Genomic DNA, 18212 nt, shown 5'->3' on the forward strand with positions numbered 1-18212 from the left:
TAGTTCAGTTTGGAATGATGTTTCAGTATTCATTTAGTCTAATGGTATATTTTGAAGTCTGAATTTACAATGATGTATTTATCATGTCAGTACATGAAAGACATCAAGCTCTTAATAAATAATTCTAGTCACTGGTTCATGTACTGTTAGATATTTGATTTGTTTACATTTAATTGCATTTAGATAGTTGCTAAATGTTACAGTTTCTACTGGTTCCTAGAATTCCCACTGATTCCTGATATTCTACATTGATCACTAATTCTAGACTCCTGAACCCTTCTATAATTTCTGGAGGCAAATTGCCATCATAAAGCCCTCCATTCCAACAAATAAATCTTCATTCTCACAGCTCCCTCCCCCACACTGTTATTTGATTGACTGAGTTCATGTGGATGTTGCCTGTGAAGGGCATTTTGATTCCATGATTGCATTTTCATAGGTTCAGCAAACCCAGTTTGTGTATTGTTAGCCTTTATTATTACTCATTGAAGTGATATCTGCTTATTCCAAAATATTTCTGTAAGTTTATGACCTATTAATCATGTATTCTTATTTAGCAAGCCTCTTTCTTCTTCTTCTTTTTAGAGAAGAGTCAACCTTTCTATAACCCAATGTCTCATGAATATTTATAGAGGTTGTTGTCATGATATGTTTCCAATTGCATTATTGTCCATTTTTACAGTTCCAAAAGTACATGTAAAAATTGGTATATTTATACTTTATGTATATAAAGTATATAAAATTATGTATATAAAGTATGACTTTATACTTGATATCTAGGTCAAGTATTCTTAATATTATTTTTCTTTCTGCCATACATCTCTTTGGCAGTCTAATCAAATCTATTAACTTCTGAGAATAATATTTTAAATGCATAAAATACATAATATTATGAATGAAATAAGCTTTATTGAGATATAGTTATCAAATTTTTTAAAAAAGTCCATGAACTCCAGGCCAGCACAGGTATTAAACATCCTATACATTTTTATATCAGTATGCCAATAAGTCTCCTAACATATTCTCTTACTTGTTGGTTTTTTACTTGATGGGCCTTGTCTACAGGAGACCTAGGTGTTTGTATCAAATTCCTCTATTAGTTCAATACGGCCCCAAGATTAAAGTTCAAAGCTTTCGGTCTCTGTCTTCCTTCACATAAATAAATATTTCTATATTAATTGAGTTCAAATCAAAAGGTTTTTAATATCCTTTGAAAAATGTCCCAAGAAATGAAGGAGACATTTTATGTTGTTGCTGTTGGTTTTGGTGCAGCTACACAGGGTGATGTTATCCATGTACATCAAGTAATACATAGAAGGTTTTCTTTGATCCTCCCTTTAACTTAGAAGTCATACTTAGTTCTATTTAGAACTGAAAATAATGTATTTGGGAGTACACCAGACCACAGTAGGATTTAAATTGTCTCCCTGAAATATACCACTTTTATATGTATTATTTAAGACATTATTTGTGGGTGTAGCTTTTCAAAATAGAACAGGTTCCCATGTGAATATCAAATACTTTAGCAATCTCACCATGCTTGGTCATTTTACATATTTACAGCACATGAGCAAGCCATGACACAAAGAGATTAAATAAAGAGGAAAAATACCCATGTATATAAAAATATTTATAGCAGCTTGTTTTGTATACTAATGAAGTGTCCATCAATTGAGGAATGACAAAACAAATGGTAGATGAATGTAACTGTGATGCAAGACAACTTGGATGAAGAACAACATAATCATATCTAGAAAGTAATTAAAAAAACTTTATTGCTATTCACAAGGGAAAGATTTGATACCTCCAAACAGGGAACATAGTGCATGTTCCTAATAGCTCCCAGTCAACAACAGGTCACAGTAGAATTCTGAATTAGCACCCTGCAATTAAATACAATAAATATTAATTACCTACTTGCGCCAGGCACTGTGCTAAGCACAAGGGATATAAATAAGAAAAATAAAAAAATACAATCCCTGCCCCCAAGGAACTTAGAATCTAATGAGAGAAGGTAATACACAAAAGGAGGCTGAAAGGGGGAAGATGAGGAGAAGGGATCTAGAATAGTAGCATGATGATGGAGTTAAATCCAAGGAGTGCAACTGGTGGCAAATGAATGTAACAATTTTCACACTTCCATCAGCTTCAAACATTTTGGAGTTTTAGACAAAGAACTAATATGGCACCAATAAAAGACTATCCTGTCAAACATAGGGGAAGATAGTTTAGCTGGGACCAGTAAAATGATGGCATTCTCCAGATTGTCTAATAAGGAGTAAGGAAGGAGGGGCAGGAAGATAAAGAACTTAAACTGTGCCATTCAGAAAGAGGCTGAGAGGACAGGGTGGTAATGCATGGTCTTTGTCTTTATTATCTTTAGCTTAGATACATCCTGTAGGGCTTGGGCTGTACCAGTTAAACAAGTTTTTCACCAGTTCATGGTAACTGAATGCTGATATACAATATGAAATGACCAAAGGAATGGCTCCAGAGAAGTCTGGGAGGACTTGCCTAAACTGACACACAGTGAAATGAAAAGAACCAGAAAAACATTTTATACAATTAAAAACATTATGACAATTTTGCAAGAATTAGGAGCCCTGATCAGTTCATTACCAACTATAATACAAGGGGACTGTTATGAAGCATGCTACCCATTTTCTAAGAGAGAGGGAGGCAATGGATTCAAGATGTAGAATGAAGCACCAACAAGCATTTACAGAAGATAGTAGAATGGGGAGGGGGGGATGATTGTGCATGAAACTACAAATCCATTATATGCAACTTGCTATTCCTTTTTAAATATATTTTAAAGTTATCATGTAACTTTTCTCCCCTTTTTTCTTCCCTCCCCCTGATACCCTAGGGATGGCTACTATGAGAATGATATAGTCACTGAAAATTGTTCTTAAAACAATATTGCTGTTATAGTATATAATGTTCTCTTGGTTCTGCTCATTTTGCTATTCATTGTTTCATGCAAGTATTTCCATATTTTTCTTACATGATCAAATTCATAATTTCTTACAGCACAATAGTATTCCATCACAATTATATACAATGATTTTTTTTCAGTCATTCCCCAATTAAGCAGTATCCCCACAATTTTCAGCTCTTTGCTAACACAAAGAGAGCTACTAAAAATATTTTAGAACATTTTTTTCATTATTCTTTAATAATCTTTGGAAATAGACCTAGTAGTGGAATTGCTGAATCAGAGAGTATAGACAGTTTAATAATTCTTTAGGTGTAAATCCAGGTTACTTTTCAAAATAGTCAGATCAGTTCACAGCTCTACCAACAGTGAATTAGTGTCCCAATTTTTTCACATCCCCTCCAACATTTGTCATTTTCCCCTTCAATCATTTTAGCCAATTGGATGGGTATAAGATGATATTTCAAGGTTGTTTTAACTTGCATTTCACTAAACAATAATGATGTAGAGCATTTTTTCATATGACTATAAATTGTTTTCATTTCTTCACCTGAAAACTAACTATTCATATCCTTTGACCATTTACCATTTGAGGAATGATTCGTATTCTAAGAGTTCTTTATATATTTGAGATATGAGACTTTTTTATCTGAGAAACTGTCTATAAAAATTCCCACCGAGTTTTCTGCTTTCTTTACAATCTTAGCTACATTTGTTTTATTTGTACAAAAATTTTTTAAATTTAATGTGATTAAAATTATTCATCTTACACCTCACACTGCTCTCTCTCTTATTTGTTCATGAATTGTTTGCCTATCTAGAAGTTTTATAAGTGTCATGTTATTCCAATTTTCTTGTAATAGCTCTCTGTATATCTAAGTCATTTATCTATCTTGACCTTATTTTGATAAATGGTGTAAGATATTGGTCTATGTCCAGTTTCTGCCAGACTGCTTTTCTCTTTCTCAATAAATTTTACCCAAAAATGAATTCTGATCCCCAAAACTTAAGTCTTTACACCTGTCAGATACAAGGTTAGTCTATTTATTTGCTACTGTAAATTGTATGTCTACTCTTCCACTGATCTACATTTCTATTTCTTATCCAATACCAGATCATTTTGATAATTATTACCTTATAATGTAGTTTAAGATCTAGTACTGCTAAACCTCCTTCATTTACATTTTTTCATTAATTCCTTTGTTATTCTTCACCTTTTGTTCTTCCAAATAAATTCATTAGTGTTTTTCCTTGCTCATTAAAATATTTTTGGTGATTTAGTTGGGATAACATTGAATGTATAGATTAATTTTGGTAAAATTGTCATTTTTAATATGTCAATTTGCTTACCCATAAATAATTTAATATTTCTCCAATTATTAAAATCTAATTTTATTTGTATATTTTAAAATATAATTTTGTTTACATAGTTTCAAGGTGTGCTTTGTTAGGCATTTTAATACCGTCTAGAGTAATTTTAAGTGGGCTATGTCTTAATGTCTCTTCTTGCAGAATTTCATTTGTGATATATAGGAATTTTAGGGATATATATGGATTTACTTTATATCCTGCTATTTTGCTAAAATTAATGTTTCAACTAATCTTTAGTTGAGTCCTTGGGATTTTCCAAATATATCATCATATCATTTGAAAAAAATAGTTTAATTGCTTCATGTCCTATTCTGATTCCTTCTGTTTCTTTTTCAACTCATCACTATTGCTAGGACTTCCAAAACAATATTGAATAATATTGATGAGAGTGGACTTCCTTTACACCTGATCTTACTGTGAAGGCTTCTTGTTTAACCCCATTACAAATAATGCTTGCTTATGGCTTTAAGTAAATGCTTTTCATCAATTAAAAAAAATCTATTTATACCTATACTTTCAAGTGTTTTTACAGAAACGAGCATTATACTTTATTAAAAGCTTTTTATCTATCAGTTGATAGAATCATATGATTTTTCTTATTTTTATTATTGATATCATCATTTATGCTAATAGTTTCCTTAGGTTAAACCATCCCTGCATTCCTGAGAGATATCCCACTTAGTCATAATGTGTAATTTTTGTAACATATTACTCTAATATTTTAGCTAGTACTTTATTTAGAATTTTTGTATCCATACTCAATAATGAAATTGGTCTATAAGTTTCTTTCTCTGATTTTGCTCTTCCTGGTTGAGATATCAGTACCCTATATGTTTCATAAAAGGAGTTTGATAGAATTGTTTCTTTGTTTATTATTCTAAAATATTAGAATTAATTGATCTTTAAATGTTTGATAAAATTCACTTGTAAATCCACCTGGTCCTGGTGCTTTTTTCTTGAAAAAAATTATTAAAAATTATTTATGGGGGAGCCAAGCTGGTAGAATGATTGATAATTGCTATCCCCCTCCCCTTGTTGACCTCAACGAGAAAAGAGAATGTCTCCTGGGAAAAACCCTGGAACAGGGGGAGCAGCAGAAGGGGTAGACAATCTCTTAACCTGTAAGGCTAGGAAAATCACTTAGAAGGGTCCCTTTTGCTGTGGCTGAAATGGAGAACTGCAGGACCAGAGATGTCCCACACAGATCAATTTCAGCAAACTGGGAGAAGATCCTGAGCTCCAGGGGGGTGAATCCTGCAACCACCAACACCAGGTCCCCAGGCATGCCTCAGTATCCCAGGGGAATCAAGAAGACACTAGCACAGATGGGATCACCAACCACTGAGCTCTAGCTCAGCAGAGGAAACATCCTGTGGCGAGACCACCCCTCCCCCACACTTAATGTGCTACCTCCAGGATAACTGTGGGGAAACCCAAAAAGACCTCACCTGGTCTCTGCTTTCCAGCAACAGGTAAGCTACAGCATTTTAGCTTCTAGATGAAAGAACCAGAGGCCACAACACACAAAGCCTCAAGTTTTAGGCACAAGAAACTGGGACAGAGCCCCCTGTGCCCCAGACATAGAGATCTACTTTAAAAGCCAGGAAAAGGGTTCTTATCATGAATAAGAAGCAAAGCAGAAAAGACCTTAGAATCTTTCTACGGGGACAAGGATCAAAACACGAATACCAAAGAGGTCAGCATTAAGACTGTACTCCCATCTGAAACTTCAGAAGGCAATATGAACTGGTCTGAAGCACAAAGAGCCTTCTTGGAAGAGCTCAGGAAGGACTTTAAAAGCCAAGTTAGAGAAACAGAAGAAAAACTGACAAATGACTTTAAAAATATGAAAAAAAGAAATAACAGAAGAATTTAAAAGGACAATTGGACAAATGGAAAAGGAAGTACAAAACCTAACTGGAGAAAATGACTCTTAAAAAGGAAAAATTGGACAGATGGAAAAGGAGATGCAAAAGTTAATTAAAGAAAACAATTTGATAAAAATTAGATTAGGGAAAGTAGAAGCTAATGAATCTGTGAGAAATCAAGTATCTGTCAAACAAAAACAAAAGAATGAAAAGATATAAAAAATGTAAAATATCTAATTGGAAAAATAACTGACCTGGAAAATAGATCCAGGAGAGAAAATCTAAGGATTATTGGTCTACCAGAAAGCCATGATGAAAAAAAAGAGCCTAGACAATAACATTCAAGAAATCATCAAGAAAAATTGCCCAGAAGTTCCAGATCCAGAGGGCAAAATAGTCATTGAGAGAATTCACCATTCACCTCCTGAAAGGGATCCCAAACTCAAAACACCAATGAATATCATTGCCAAATTCCAGAACTATCAAGTGATGGAGAAAATACTATAGGCAGCCAGAAAGAAACAATTCAAATATCTAGAAGCAACAGTTAAGATCACACAGGACCTTGCAGCTTCTACATTAAAAGATCAAAGGAATTGGAATATGACATTCCATAAGGCAAAGGACTACAACCAAGGATTAATTACCCAGCAAAGTTGAGCATAACACTTCAGGCAAGGAGATGGACATTCAATGAAATAAGGGATTTCCAGACTTTCTCAATGAAAAGGCCAGAAATCAATAGAAAATTCAATCTTCAAATGCAGGTATCAAGAGAGGCATAAAAAGGTAAATGGGAGGGAAAAGAACTTGTTACTCAATATGGGCAAACTGTTTACATCCCTATAAGAGAAGATGACACTTGTTAATCTTGAGAATTGCATATTTATTATGATATATATAAATGGGATATACATAGGTAAAGGGAGAGGGCATAAACTAAATGATCTGATGATAAAAAAATGTGATTTAGGGGTGCGAAAGGGTTGTAATGGGATATTTGAAAAGGAGGATCCATTTCACATAAATTACATCACAAGAAGAGGCACAAAAATATATTACAGTAGAGAGAAAGAAAGGAGGGAGATGAGCATAGTTTGAGAGGTAGTCTCATCTAATTGGATTCAGAGAGGGAACAATATACTCAGCTGAGTAGAGAAATACAACTAGCTCTATAGGCACTAGGAGAGGAAGGAGGAAAGAAAGGGGAGGGAAGAAATAGTAAGGGAAAAGGTGATTAAAAAGGAAGAGGCTGAAAGAAGAGAGGGAAGACTGAGGGAAGCAGTGGTCAAAAATTGAAACTTATGGAGGGGAAGGGAGAACTAAAAGCATAAATGGTGAGAAAGAGGATGGAGGGAAAGACAAAGATAGTAATCATAAGTGTGAATGTGAATGGGATGAACTCTCCTATAAAACTGAGATTGATAGCAGAATGGATTAAAAATCTTAATCCAACAATATGTTCTTTACATGAAACACATTTGAAAAGGGGGGATACATATAGGGTAAAAAATAAAAGGTTGGAACAGAATATTTTGTGTATCATCTGATGTAAATAAATAGGAGTAGCAATCCAAAGCAAAAGCAGAAATAGATCTAATCAAAAGATATAAGGAAAGAAGCTATATCCTACTAAAAAGCACCACAGAAAACAAAACAATTTCATTTCTAAACATATACACTCCAAGTGGTACAGCATCCAGATTCTTAGAGGAAAAGTTAAGGGAATTATTGGAAGAAACTGAAAGCAAAACTATACTAGTAGGGGACCTCAGCCTCCCCATCTCTGAACTTGATAAATCTAACCTCAAAATAAACATGAAAGAAGATAAGGAGATGAATAAAACTCTGGATAAGGTAGATATGAAAGATCTCTGGAGAAAATTGAATGGGGATAGAAAGGAACATACCTTTTTCTTAGTGGTACATGGCACATATACAAAAACTGACCATGTACTAAGGCATAAAAACCTCACAATCCAGTGCAGAAAGGCAATGCATCCTTCTCAGACCATAATGCAATCAAAAGTCATGGAAATGTAAACCAAAAATTAATTGGAAATTAATCTAATTCTAAAGAATGAGTGGGTTAAACAACAAATTACAGAAACAATTACCAACTTCATTCAAGAGAATGACATTAATGAGACAATCTAACAAATCTCATGAGATACTGCAAAAGCAGTTCATAGGGGAAGTTTTATATCTTTGAATGCCTGCATGAATAACATAGGGAAAAGGAAATCAATGAATTGGACATGCAGCTGAAAAAGCTAGAAAAAGAACAAATTGAAAATCTCCAAGTAAATACCAAATTAGAAATACTGAAAACCAAAGGAGACACTAATAAAATTGAAATTAAGAAAACCATTAAACTAATAAATAAAGCTGAGTTGGTTTTATGAAAAAAAAAAACAATACAACTGATAAACCTTTGGTCAATTTGATTTTAAAAAAGAAATAAAAAACCAAATTATCAATATCAAAAATGGAAAGGGTGAACTCACCTCCAATGAGGAAGAAACTAAAACAATAATTAGAAATTACTTTGCTCAACTGTATGCCCATAAATTCAACAATCTAAATGAGATGGAAGATTATTTTAAAAAATACAAATTGCCCAGATTAACAGAAGAGGAATTTGAGTACTTAAATAACAACATCCCAGAAAAGAAAATTGAACAAGCCAAAAATGAACTACCTAGGAAAATTCTCCAGGGACATATGGATTTACAAGTGAATTTTATCATGCATTTGAAGAGCAGTTCTTTCCAATACTATATACACTTTTTGGGAAAATTGCCAAAGAAGAAAATTGCCAAATTCTTATTATGATACAAATATTGTTCTGATACCTAAACCAAGAAGAGCCAAAACAGAGAAAGAGAATTATAGACCATTTCTCTAATGAATATAGACGCAAAAATTTTAAATAAGATATTATCAAAAAGAATATAGCAACTTATCACAACAATAATACATTACAGTCAGGTAGGATTTATACCAGGAATTCAGGGCTGATTCAATATTAGAAAAAGTATTAGCATTATTGATCACACCAACAACAAAACTAACAGAAACTACATGATTATCTGAACAAATGCAGAAAAAGCTTTTGACAAAATACAACATCCATTCCTATTTCAAACACTGGAAAACATGGGAATAAATGGAGCTTTTCATAAAATTATAAACAGTATCCACCTAAAGCCATCAACAAGAATTATATGCAATGGGTACAAGCTAGATGCATTTCTGATAAGATCAGGGGTGAAACAAAGATGTCCATTATCACTACTGTTATTCAATATGGTATTAGAAATGCTAGCTGTAGCAATAAAAGAAGAAAAATAAATTGAAGGAATTAGAATAGGTAAAGAAAAAAACTAAGTTATCAGTCTTTGCAGATGGTATGATGACATAGTTAGAGAATCCCATACAATCAAGTAAAAAACTACTTGAAATAATAAACAACTTTGGCAAAGTTGCAGGTTACAAAATGAACCCACATAAATCATCTGCATTTCTATATATTACTAACAAAGCCCAACAGCAAGAGATAGAAAGAGAAATCCTGTTTAAAGCTGTGGTAAACACTATAAAATATCTGGGAGTCTACCTGCCGAAACAAACCCAGGGACTATATGAACACAATTACAAAGCACTTTTAGCACTAATAAAGTCAGATCTAAGTAAGTGGAAAAATATAAGTTGCTCATGGGTAAGCTGAGCTAATATAATAAAAATGACAATTTTACCTAAATTAATTAACTTATTCAGTGCCATACCAATCAAACTACCAGATAATTATTTTCTAGAGCTAAAAAAATAATATCAAAGTTCATCTGGAAGAAAAAAAGGTCCAGACTATCAAGGGAAATAATGAAAAGAAATGCTAGGGAAGGTAGCCCTGCCAGATCTCAAATTGTATTATAACACAGCAATCGTCACAATCACTTGGTACTAGTTGAGAAACAGATGGATAGACCAGTGGAATAGGTTACGTACTCAAGACACAGTAGTTAATGAATATAGCAATCTACTGTTTGAAAAACCCAAGGACCCCAGCTTCTGGGTTAAGAACTCACTGTATGACAAAATTTTCTGGGAAAACTGGATAACAGTGTGGTGGAAACTGTGCATAGACAAATGCCTGACACTGTTCACAAGTATAAAGTCCAAATGGATACATGATCCAGGTATAAAGATTGACACTGTAAACAAATTAGGGAGCAAGGAATAGTGTATTTGTCAGATTTATGGAGAACAGAGAAAGTTATGACTCAACAACAGATAGTGAACATTATAAAGTGCAAAATGAATAATTCTGATTATATTAAATTGAAAAGTTTTTGCACAAACAAATCCAATGCAACCAAGATTAGGAGGGAAGCAGAAAACTGGGAAAGAATTTTTGCAGTTAGTATCTATGGTAAAGGTCTCACTTCTAAAATAGAGAATTGAGTCAGATGTACAAGAATACAAGTCATTCCCCAATTGATAAATGGTTAAAGGATATGAACAGAGAATTTGCAGAGGAAGAAATTAAAGCTATCTATAAACATATGAAAAAATGCTCTAAATCACTATTGATTGGAGAGATGCAAATCAAAACAACTCTGAGGTACTATATCACACCTATCAGATTGGCTAACATGACAAAACAGGAAGATGATATGTATTGGAGAAGATGTGAGAGAGTTGGAACACTAATTCATTGTTGGTGGAGCTGTGAGCTGATCCAACCATTCTAGAGAGCAATTTGGAACTATACCCAAATGGCTACAAAAATGTGCACACCCTTTGACCCAGCAATATCACTTCTGGGACTCTATCCCAAAGAGATCATAGAAATGGGAAAGAGTCCCACATGTATAAATATATTTATAGCAGCTCTCTTTGTGGTGGCCCAAAACTGGATATCGTGGGGATGTCCATCAATTGGGAAATGGTTGAACAAGTTGTGGTGTATGAATGTAATGGAGAAATATGAGAAATGTGAACAGGAAGACTTCAGAGAAGCCTGAAAAGACTTATATGAACTGAAGCTGTGTGAAAGGAGTAGAACCAGAAGAACTTTGTACTCAGCAAGAACTACAGTGTGCGAAGAATTTTTCTGGTAGACTTAGTATTTCATTGAAATGCATGGACTTAAAAAATGTCCAGTGGACTCTTGAGGCAAAACACCTTCCACATTCAGAGAAAGAACAATGGAATTGGATCATGGATAGAAATAGACCATTTTCTTTTGTATTATCTTTTGTTTTGTTTTATGGTTTCTCCCATTCATTTTAATTCTTCTATGCAACATGCATTTAATAGGAATGTATGTGTAGAACCTATATAAGACTGTATGCTGTCTCAGGGAGGGAGTGGGGAAGAACAGGGAATTTAGGAGGAGGGAATGGAAAAAAATCTAAGATATATGGAAATGATTGTTGAACACTGAAAACAAATAAAATAATTCAATTTAAAAAAAAAGCTTTTGTATGCCCCATTCAATTTCTTTTTTCTAAAACAGATCTCTTTGCATATTCTATTTACTCTTCTGCTAATCTAATCAGTTTATTTTTTGCAAATATTCTTCTACTTTACTTCAATTGTTAAATTTATTGGCATATAATTGGGCAAAATAACTCATGACATTTGCTTTGATTTCATCTTCTTTAGGGATATATTCACCCTTTTCATTTTTAATACTAGGATTTGCCTTTTTTCTCTCTTCTCTTTTTTAAATCATATTAACCAATTGTTTATCTGTCTTACTGTTTTTTTCCATAAAACCAACTCCAAGTTTTATTTATAAATTCAATGGGTTTCTTACACTCAATTTTATTAATCTCACCTTTAATTTTTAGGATTTAAAATTGTGTTTAATTGGACAATTTTAATTTGTTCTTTTTCTAGTTTTTTTCTTAATTCAACACCTAATTCATTGATTTTCTCTTTATTGTATTGATATAAACATTTAGAGACTTAACTTTTCTTCTTATTACTGCTTTTGCTGTATCCCTTAGGTTTTGATATGCTGTTTCATTATTGTTGTTCTCTTTAATGAATTTATTTATTATACTATAATTTGTTCTTTAACCCACTCACTCTTTAAGATTAGATTGTTTAGTCTTTAATTTTTAATCTGTTTTCATGATCACTTATTAAATATAATTTTATTGCATTATGTTCTGAAAAGAATGGGTTTTTTATATGTCTGCTTATCTCCTTTTAATTACAAAATTTTTGTGCCTTAATATAAGGTCAATCTTTGTAAATGCACCAGGAACCACTGAAAAAAAGGTGTATTCCTTTCTATTCCCATTCAATTCTCTCCAAATATCTATCACATCTAGTTTATCTAAGATTTCATTCTCTTCCTGTATTTCTTTCTTATTTCTTTTTGGTTGGATTTATCTAGTTCTGAGAGGGAAACATTAAAGTTCCCTACTATTTTAGTACTACTATCTATTCTACCTATAATTCATTTAATATTTCACTTAAAAATTTAGATGCTATAATATTTGGTGCATATAGATTTTGTATTAATATTGCTTCCTTGTCTATGGTACCTTTTATCCAAATGTATTTAACGTGTTTATCTCTTTTAGTTAAATTTATTTTAGCTTGAATTTTATCTGAGGTCATGATTTCTACCCCTCCTTTTTTTGCATCAGTTGAAGCATAATACATTTTACTTCAGCCCTTTATTTTAATTCTGTGTGTATCTCTTAGTTTTTTAGTGTGCTTCTTGCAAGCAGCATATTGCTAGATTCTAATTTTTAATCTATTCTATTATCTATTTTTTGTTTTACAGTTGATTTCATCCTATTCATGTAAGAGTTATAATTATTATTTGTGTATTTCCCTCTATCCAACTTTTCCTCTCTATTTTCTTTCTTACCCTCTCATTTAACCTTGTCCCTCCCCACTTGACTAGTTTACTTGTAACCACTACTTCCCTATATCACACCTTTTAAAAGAATTCTTCCCTTATTCTCTCCCTTTAACTTCCTATTGTTTATTCTACCCACTCCTCTATGAGTTTTTCCCTTAACATCTCCTTCTACCCGCCTAAATCTCAATCTATAGACCCTTCCAAAAGTCACTCCCTTATCCTGTTCCCTTGTTCTCTTATTTCTTTTTTTTAAATTTATTTATTTAACTTTTAACATTCATTTACACAAAATTTTGGGTTCCAAATTTTCTCCCCCCTTATCCCCTTGCCCCAACTCAAAACACCGAGTATTCCAATTGCCCCCATCACCAATCTGCTCTCTCCTCTATCATCCCTCTCTGCCCTTGTCTCCATCCTCTCCTCCATCCTGTAGGGCCAAATAACTTTCTATACCCCTTTACCTGTATTTCTCATTTCCTAGTGGCAAGAGTAGTACTCGACAGCTGTTCCTAAAACTTTGAGTTCCAACTTCTTTTCCTCCCTCCCTTCCTTCCCCCCTCCTTTTGGAAGGCAAGCAATTCAATATAGGCCAAATCTATGTAGTTTTGCAAATGACTTCCATAATAGTCATGTTGTATAAGACTAACTATATTTCCCTCCATCCTATCCTGCCCCCAATTACTTCTATTCTCTCTTTTGATCCTGTCCCTTCCCGTGAGTGTCAACCTCAAATTGCTCCCTCCTCCCCATGCCCTCCCTTCCTTCATCCCCCCCACCCTGCTTATCCCCTTACCCCCAAATTTCCTGTATTGTAAGATAGGTTTTCATTCCAAAATGAGTGTGCATTTTATTCCTTCCCTTAGTGGAATGTGATGAGAGTAAATTTCATGTTTTTCTCTCACCTCCCCTCTTTATCCCTCCACTAATAAGTCTTTTGCTTGCCTCTTTTATGAGAGATAATTTGCCCCATTCCATTTCTCCCTTTCTCCTCCCATATATTTCTCTCTCACTGCTTGATTTCTTTTTTAAGATATGATCCCATCCTCTTCAATTCACTCTGTGCACTATGTCTCTATGTGTGTGCGCATGTGCGTGTGTGTGTGTGTGTGTGTAATCCCACCCAGTACCCAGATACTGAATGGTTTCAAGAGTTACAAATATTGTCTTTCCATGTAGGAATGTAAACAGTTCAACTTTAGTAAGTCCCTTATGACTTCTCTTTGCTGTTTACCTTTTCATGCTTCTCTTCATTCTTGTGTTTGAAAGTCAAATTTTCTTTTCAGCTCTGGTCTTTTCATCAAGAATGCTTGAAAGTCCTCTATTTCATTGAAAGACCAATTTTTCCCCTGAAGTATTATACTCAGTTTTGCTGGGTAGGTGATTCTTGGTTTTAGTCCTAGTTCCTTTGACTTCTGGAATATCCTATTCCACGCCCTTCAATCCCTTAATGTAGAAGCTGCTAGATCTTGTGTTATCCTGATTGTATTTCCACAATACTTGAATTGTTTCTTTCTAGCTGCTTGCAATATTTTCTCCTTGACCTGGGAATTCTGGAATTTGGCCACAATGTTCCTAGGAGTTTCTCTTTTTGGATCTCTTTCAGGCAGTGTTCTGTGGATTCCTTGAATACTTATTTTGCCCTCTGGTTCTAGAATCTCAGGGAAGTTTTCCTTGATAATTTCATGAAAGATGATGTCTAGGCTCTTTTTTTGATCATGGCTTTCAGGTAGGCCCATAATTTTTAAATTGTCTCTCCTGGATCTATTTTCCAGGTCAGTTGTTTTTCCAATGAGATATTTCACATTATCTTCCATTTTTTCATTCTTTTGGTTTTGTTTTGTGATTTCTTGGTTTCTCATAAAGTCATTAGCCTCCATCTGTTCCATTCTAATTTTCAAAGAACTATTTTTTTCAGTGAGCTTTTGAATCTCCTTTTCCATTTGGCTAATTCTGTTTTTGAAAGCATTCTTCTCCTCATTGGCTTTTTGAACCTCTTTTGCCAATTGAGTTATCCTATTTTTTAAGGTGTTATTTTCTTCAGCATTTTTTTGGGTCTCCTTTAGCAGGGTGTTTACTTGTTTTTCATGCTTCGCTTGCATGTCTCTCATTGTTCTTCCCAGTTTTTCCTCCACCTCTCTAACTTGATTTTCAAAATCCTTTTTGAGCTCTTCCATGACCTGAGCCCATTGAGTGGGCTGGGATAGAGAAGCCTTGGCTTCTGTGTCTTTCCCTGATGGTAAGTATTGTTCTTCCTCATCAGAAAGGAAGGGAGGAAATGCCTGTTCACCAAGAATGTAACCTTCTATAGTCTTATTTCTTTTCCCTTTTCTGGGCATTTTCCCAGCCAGTGACTTGACTTCTGAATATTCTCTTCATACCCACTTTGCCTCCAGATCCTCCCAGCCAGCGCTTGGGGTCTGAGATTCAAATGCTGCTTCCCAGCCTCAGGGCTTGGGGCAGGGACAGGGCTGCTATTCAGTGTGAGATTAGGTTCAGCTGCTCAGGTAGGGGCAGGGCCGCCTCACTGGGATCAGTTCCCTCATGGGGTTTATGCAGAAACCTTCAACAATGGATCCGGGCTCCTGGCTGCTTAGGGAGCCCCCATCTGCTCCCACCTCAGCTGCTGCCTCCCAAGGGGGCCAGAGCCATGGGGGCACCCCACCCCCCCCTCGACCCGCCAAAGAGACCCTCTCACCAACCCACACCACCTGTGGGTGGAGGGACCCACGTGGCTGCTGGAGATTCCATCCCCGAAGCCTGCTCGGATCTGCTCCTCTTGGTGCCACAGGGCCGAGGCAGGGCTGTGCTCGGCTCCTGGTCCGCAGTGTGAAGGACCTTTTGCGAGAGGTTTTCAGGCTCTCTGGAACAGAAATCTCATCCACACCGCTGTTCTGTGGCTTCTGCTGCTCCAGAATTTGTTGCTCCAGAATCTTTTTTACAGATATTTTGTGGGCTGTGGGATCAGAGCTAGTGTATGTGCGTCTGTATACTCTGCCATCTTGGCTCCGCCCCCTTGTTCTCTTATTTCTAAGTTTAGAAGGCTTTTAAAATCTTTTCGATGTATATATTGTTCCTTCTTTAACCCAGATCCAGTGAGAGTAAGGTTCCAGCATTGGCCACTCTCCATCCCCACTTATTTCCTCAGTATCAGTTCTTCCTTTCTTGACTCATGTATGAAATAATTGCTTCTTTTTACCTTTTCCTACCCAGATTTGTTTCTTAGAATCACCCCCATCATACTCAGCTCAGCCCCAGCATTTTTCTTTCAAACTACCCAGGTAATGTTAAGAATCTTAAGAATACTGAAAACATTTTTACATATAAGCAGTAAACATTTTGATGTTAATAACTCCTTTATTAATGTTTTTCTCACATCTCTCCTGGATTTTATATATTAAATTCTTCATTGAGTTCTGGTCTTTTTGTCACAAATACTTAAAAGGCTTTCATTTCATTAACTTTCCATTTTTTTCCAGTCAGGATTTTACTTAACTTTGCTGTTTTTTTTGGCTACAACCTCAGCTCTTTGAAATATGATGTTCCAAGTTCTATGGTTTTTCAGTGTAGAAGCTTCTAGGTCTTGTAAAACCCCAATTGTAGAACCACAGTGTTTTTTTCCTTGTTGATAATAATATTTTTTCCTTTACCTGGGAGCTTTGAAACTTGGTTTTGATATTCTTTTAAGTTTTCCTCCTGTTATCTCTTTCGGGTGGTTAACAGTGGATTTTTTCTATTTCTACTTTACCCTCTTGTCCTAAAATTTCAGGGCAATTTCCCTTATTAATTTCTTGCAATATTGTATCAAGATTCTTTTTTAACATAACCTTCAGATAGTCCAGTGATTCTTATGTTCTTTCTCCTTGATCTGTTTTCCAGATCTAATTTTTTTCTAATGGGGTGTTTCATATTCTCTTCTATTTTTTTTATTCTTTTGATTTTGCTTTATTATTTCTTTGTGTCTCATAATGTCATTCCCTCCTTCTTGCTCAGTTCTAGTTTTCAAGGAATTATTTTCCTCCTTAAGATTTTTTATCTTTTTTTCCAATTGAATAATGTTATTTTCACAATTTTCTTGCTTTTCTTGGATTACTTTTATTATTTTCCTATTTTAGAGTAGGGAAGAAGAGAAAAGGATAAAAGGGACAATCAGTTAGAGGAGACAGGAGGAAATGGGATCCTGGGTTCAGGTAGAGGGACTGGTCCTGGCAAAGAGATGAGGGAAGGTATCTGAGTGATATGAGATAAGAAGAGAAAAGGGAGAGCTCTGCAAATGGTCTTAATTTTGTCTTGAATTATGAGGGTGTATCCTTGGCTGAGAGGGTAGAAGAGGGGGTCCTATGATGCTTAAGTAGAAATAAGAAAGCTGGATGATATGATATGACCCTATATGTTTTGTTATCTCCTAGAGACTAAATCCAACTGATGCAATGAAGAATGCATATGGAGTGATGTTGCTAAGAGCATTGGATGAGCTAGGTAGTGAAGAGTTTAAAAAATATAAATTCTTTCTAAACAATGAAGGTCTAATGACCAGGAAGCAAGACCAAGCTGATAAAACTGACTTATCTAAATATTTGATCGAAAAGTTTGGTGCTTTGCCTGCTCTGAAGACGACCATTAAACTATTCAAGGACATGAACCTTAATGAAACTGCTCAAAGAATTCAAAATGAAATCAGCAAAGGTAATTGGGTAGTAGGCACTTGATTCATTTCAGACTGTATTTCTTTTTAAATTGAGAGGCAGCATATACTTCTGGAAAGAATATTGGACTGACTGTCATGAGATATGCTTCTGAGTCCCATTTCTGCTACTTACCATGACCTTGATCAAGTCACTTCCCCTTCATCTACTTGATGACTTTTTAAGGTCTCTTTTAACTCCAGCATTCTATGATTCTTTACTTCTTTTTTGAAGTCTCCTCAGATGCCAAATCCTCACTAGAAAAGGTATCAAGTTCTCCCACATGGCCACAAGATGGCAGTAACTACACACATAGCAGCCCAGGAGATAGGAGCATCTGAGAGTATGGCACACTCTTCCCAGAACATAGGAAAATCAGGATTTAAATTGGATCTGAGAAATTACTTAGTCTAGCCTCCTTTTTTTCAGATGAACAAACAGGACTGTATGTAGGAAATGACTTG

General features: G+C 34.8%; 1 protein-coding gene across 1 annotated transcript in view; it reads left to right on the forward strand.

The window, feature by feature from the left end:
• LOC140523112 (interferon-inducible protein AIM2-like) overlaps positions 1-18212 on the forward strand; it is a 62864-nt gene that overhangs the window by 24459 nt on the left and 20193 nt on the right. Inside the window, exon 2 of the mRNA XM_072638164.1 lies at positions 17473-17749. Within this exon, the coding sequence (XP_072494265.1) occupies positions 17473-17749 (277 nt within the window). The remainder of the gene's footprint in view (positions 1-17472; positions 17750-18212) is intronic.

The sequence above is a fragment of the Notamacropus eugenii genome, chromosome 2 (assembly GCF_028372415.1).
Source record: "Notamacropus eugenii isolate mMacEug1 chromosome 2, mMacEug1.pri_v2, whole genome shotgun sequence".
NCBI lineage: Eukaryota > Metazoa > Chordata > Mammalia > Diprotodontia > Macropodidae > Notamacropus > Notamacropus eugenii.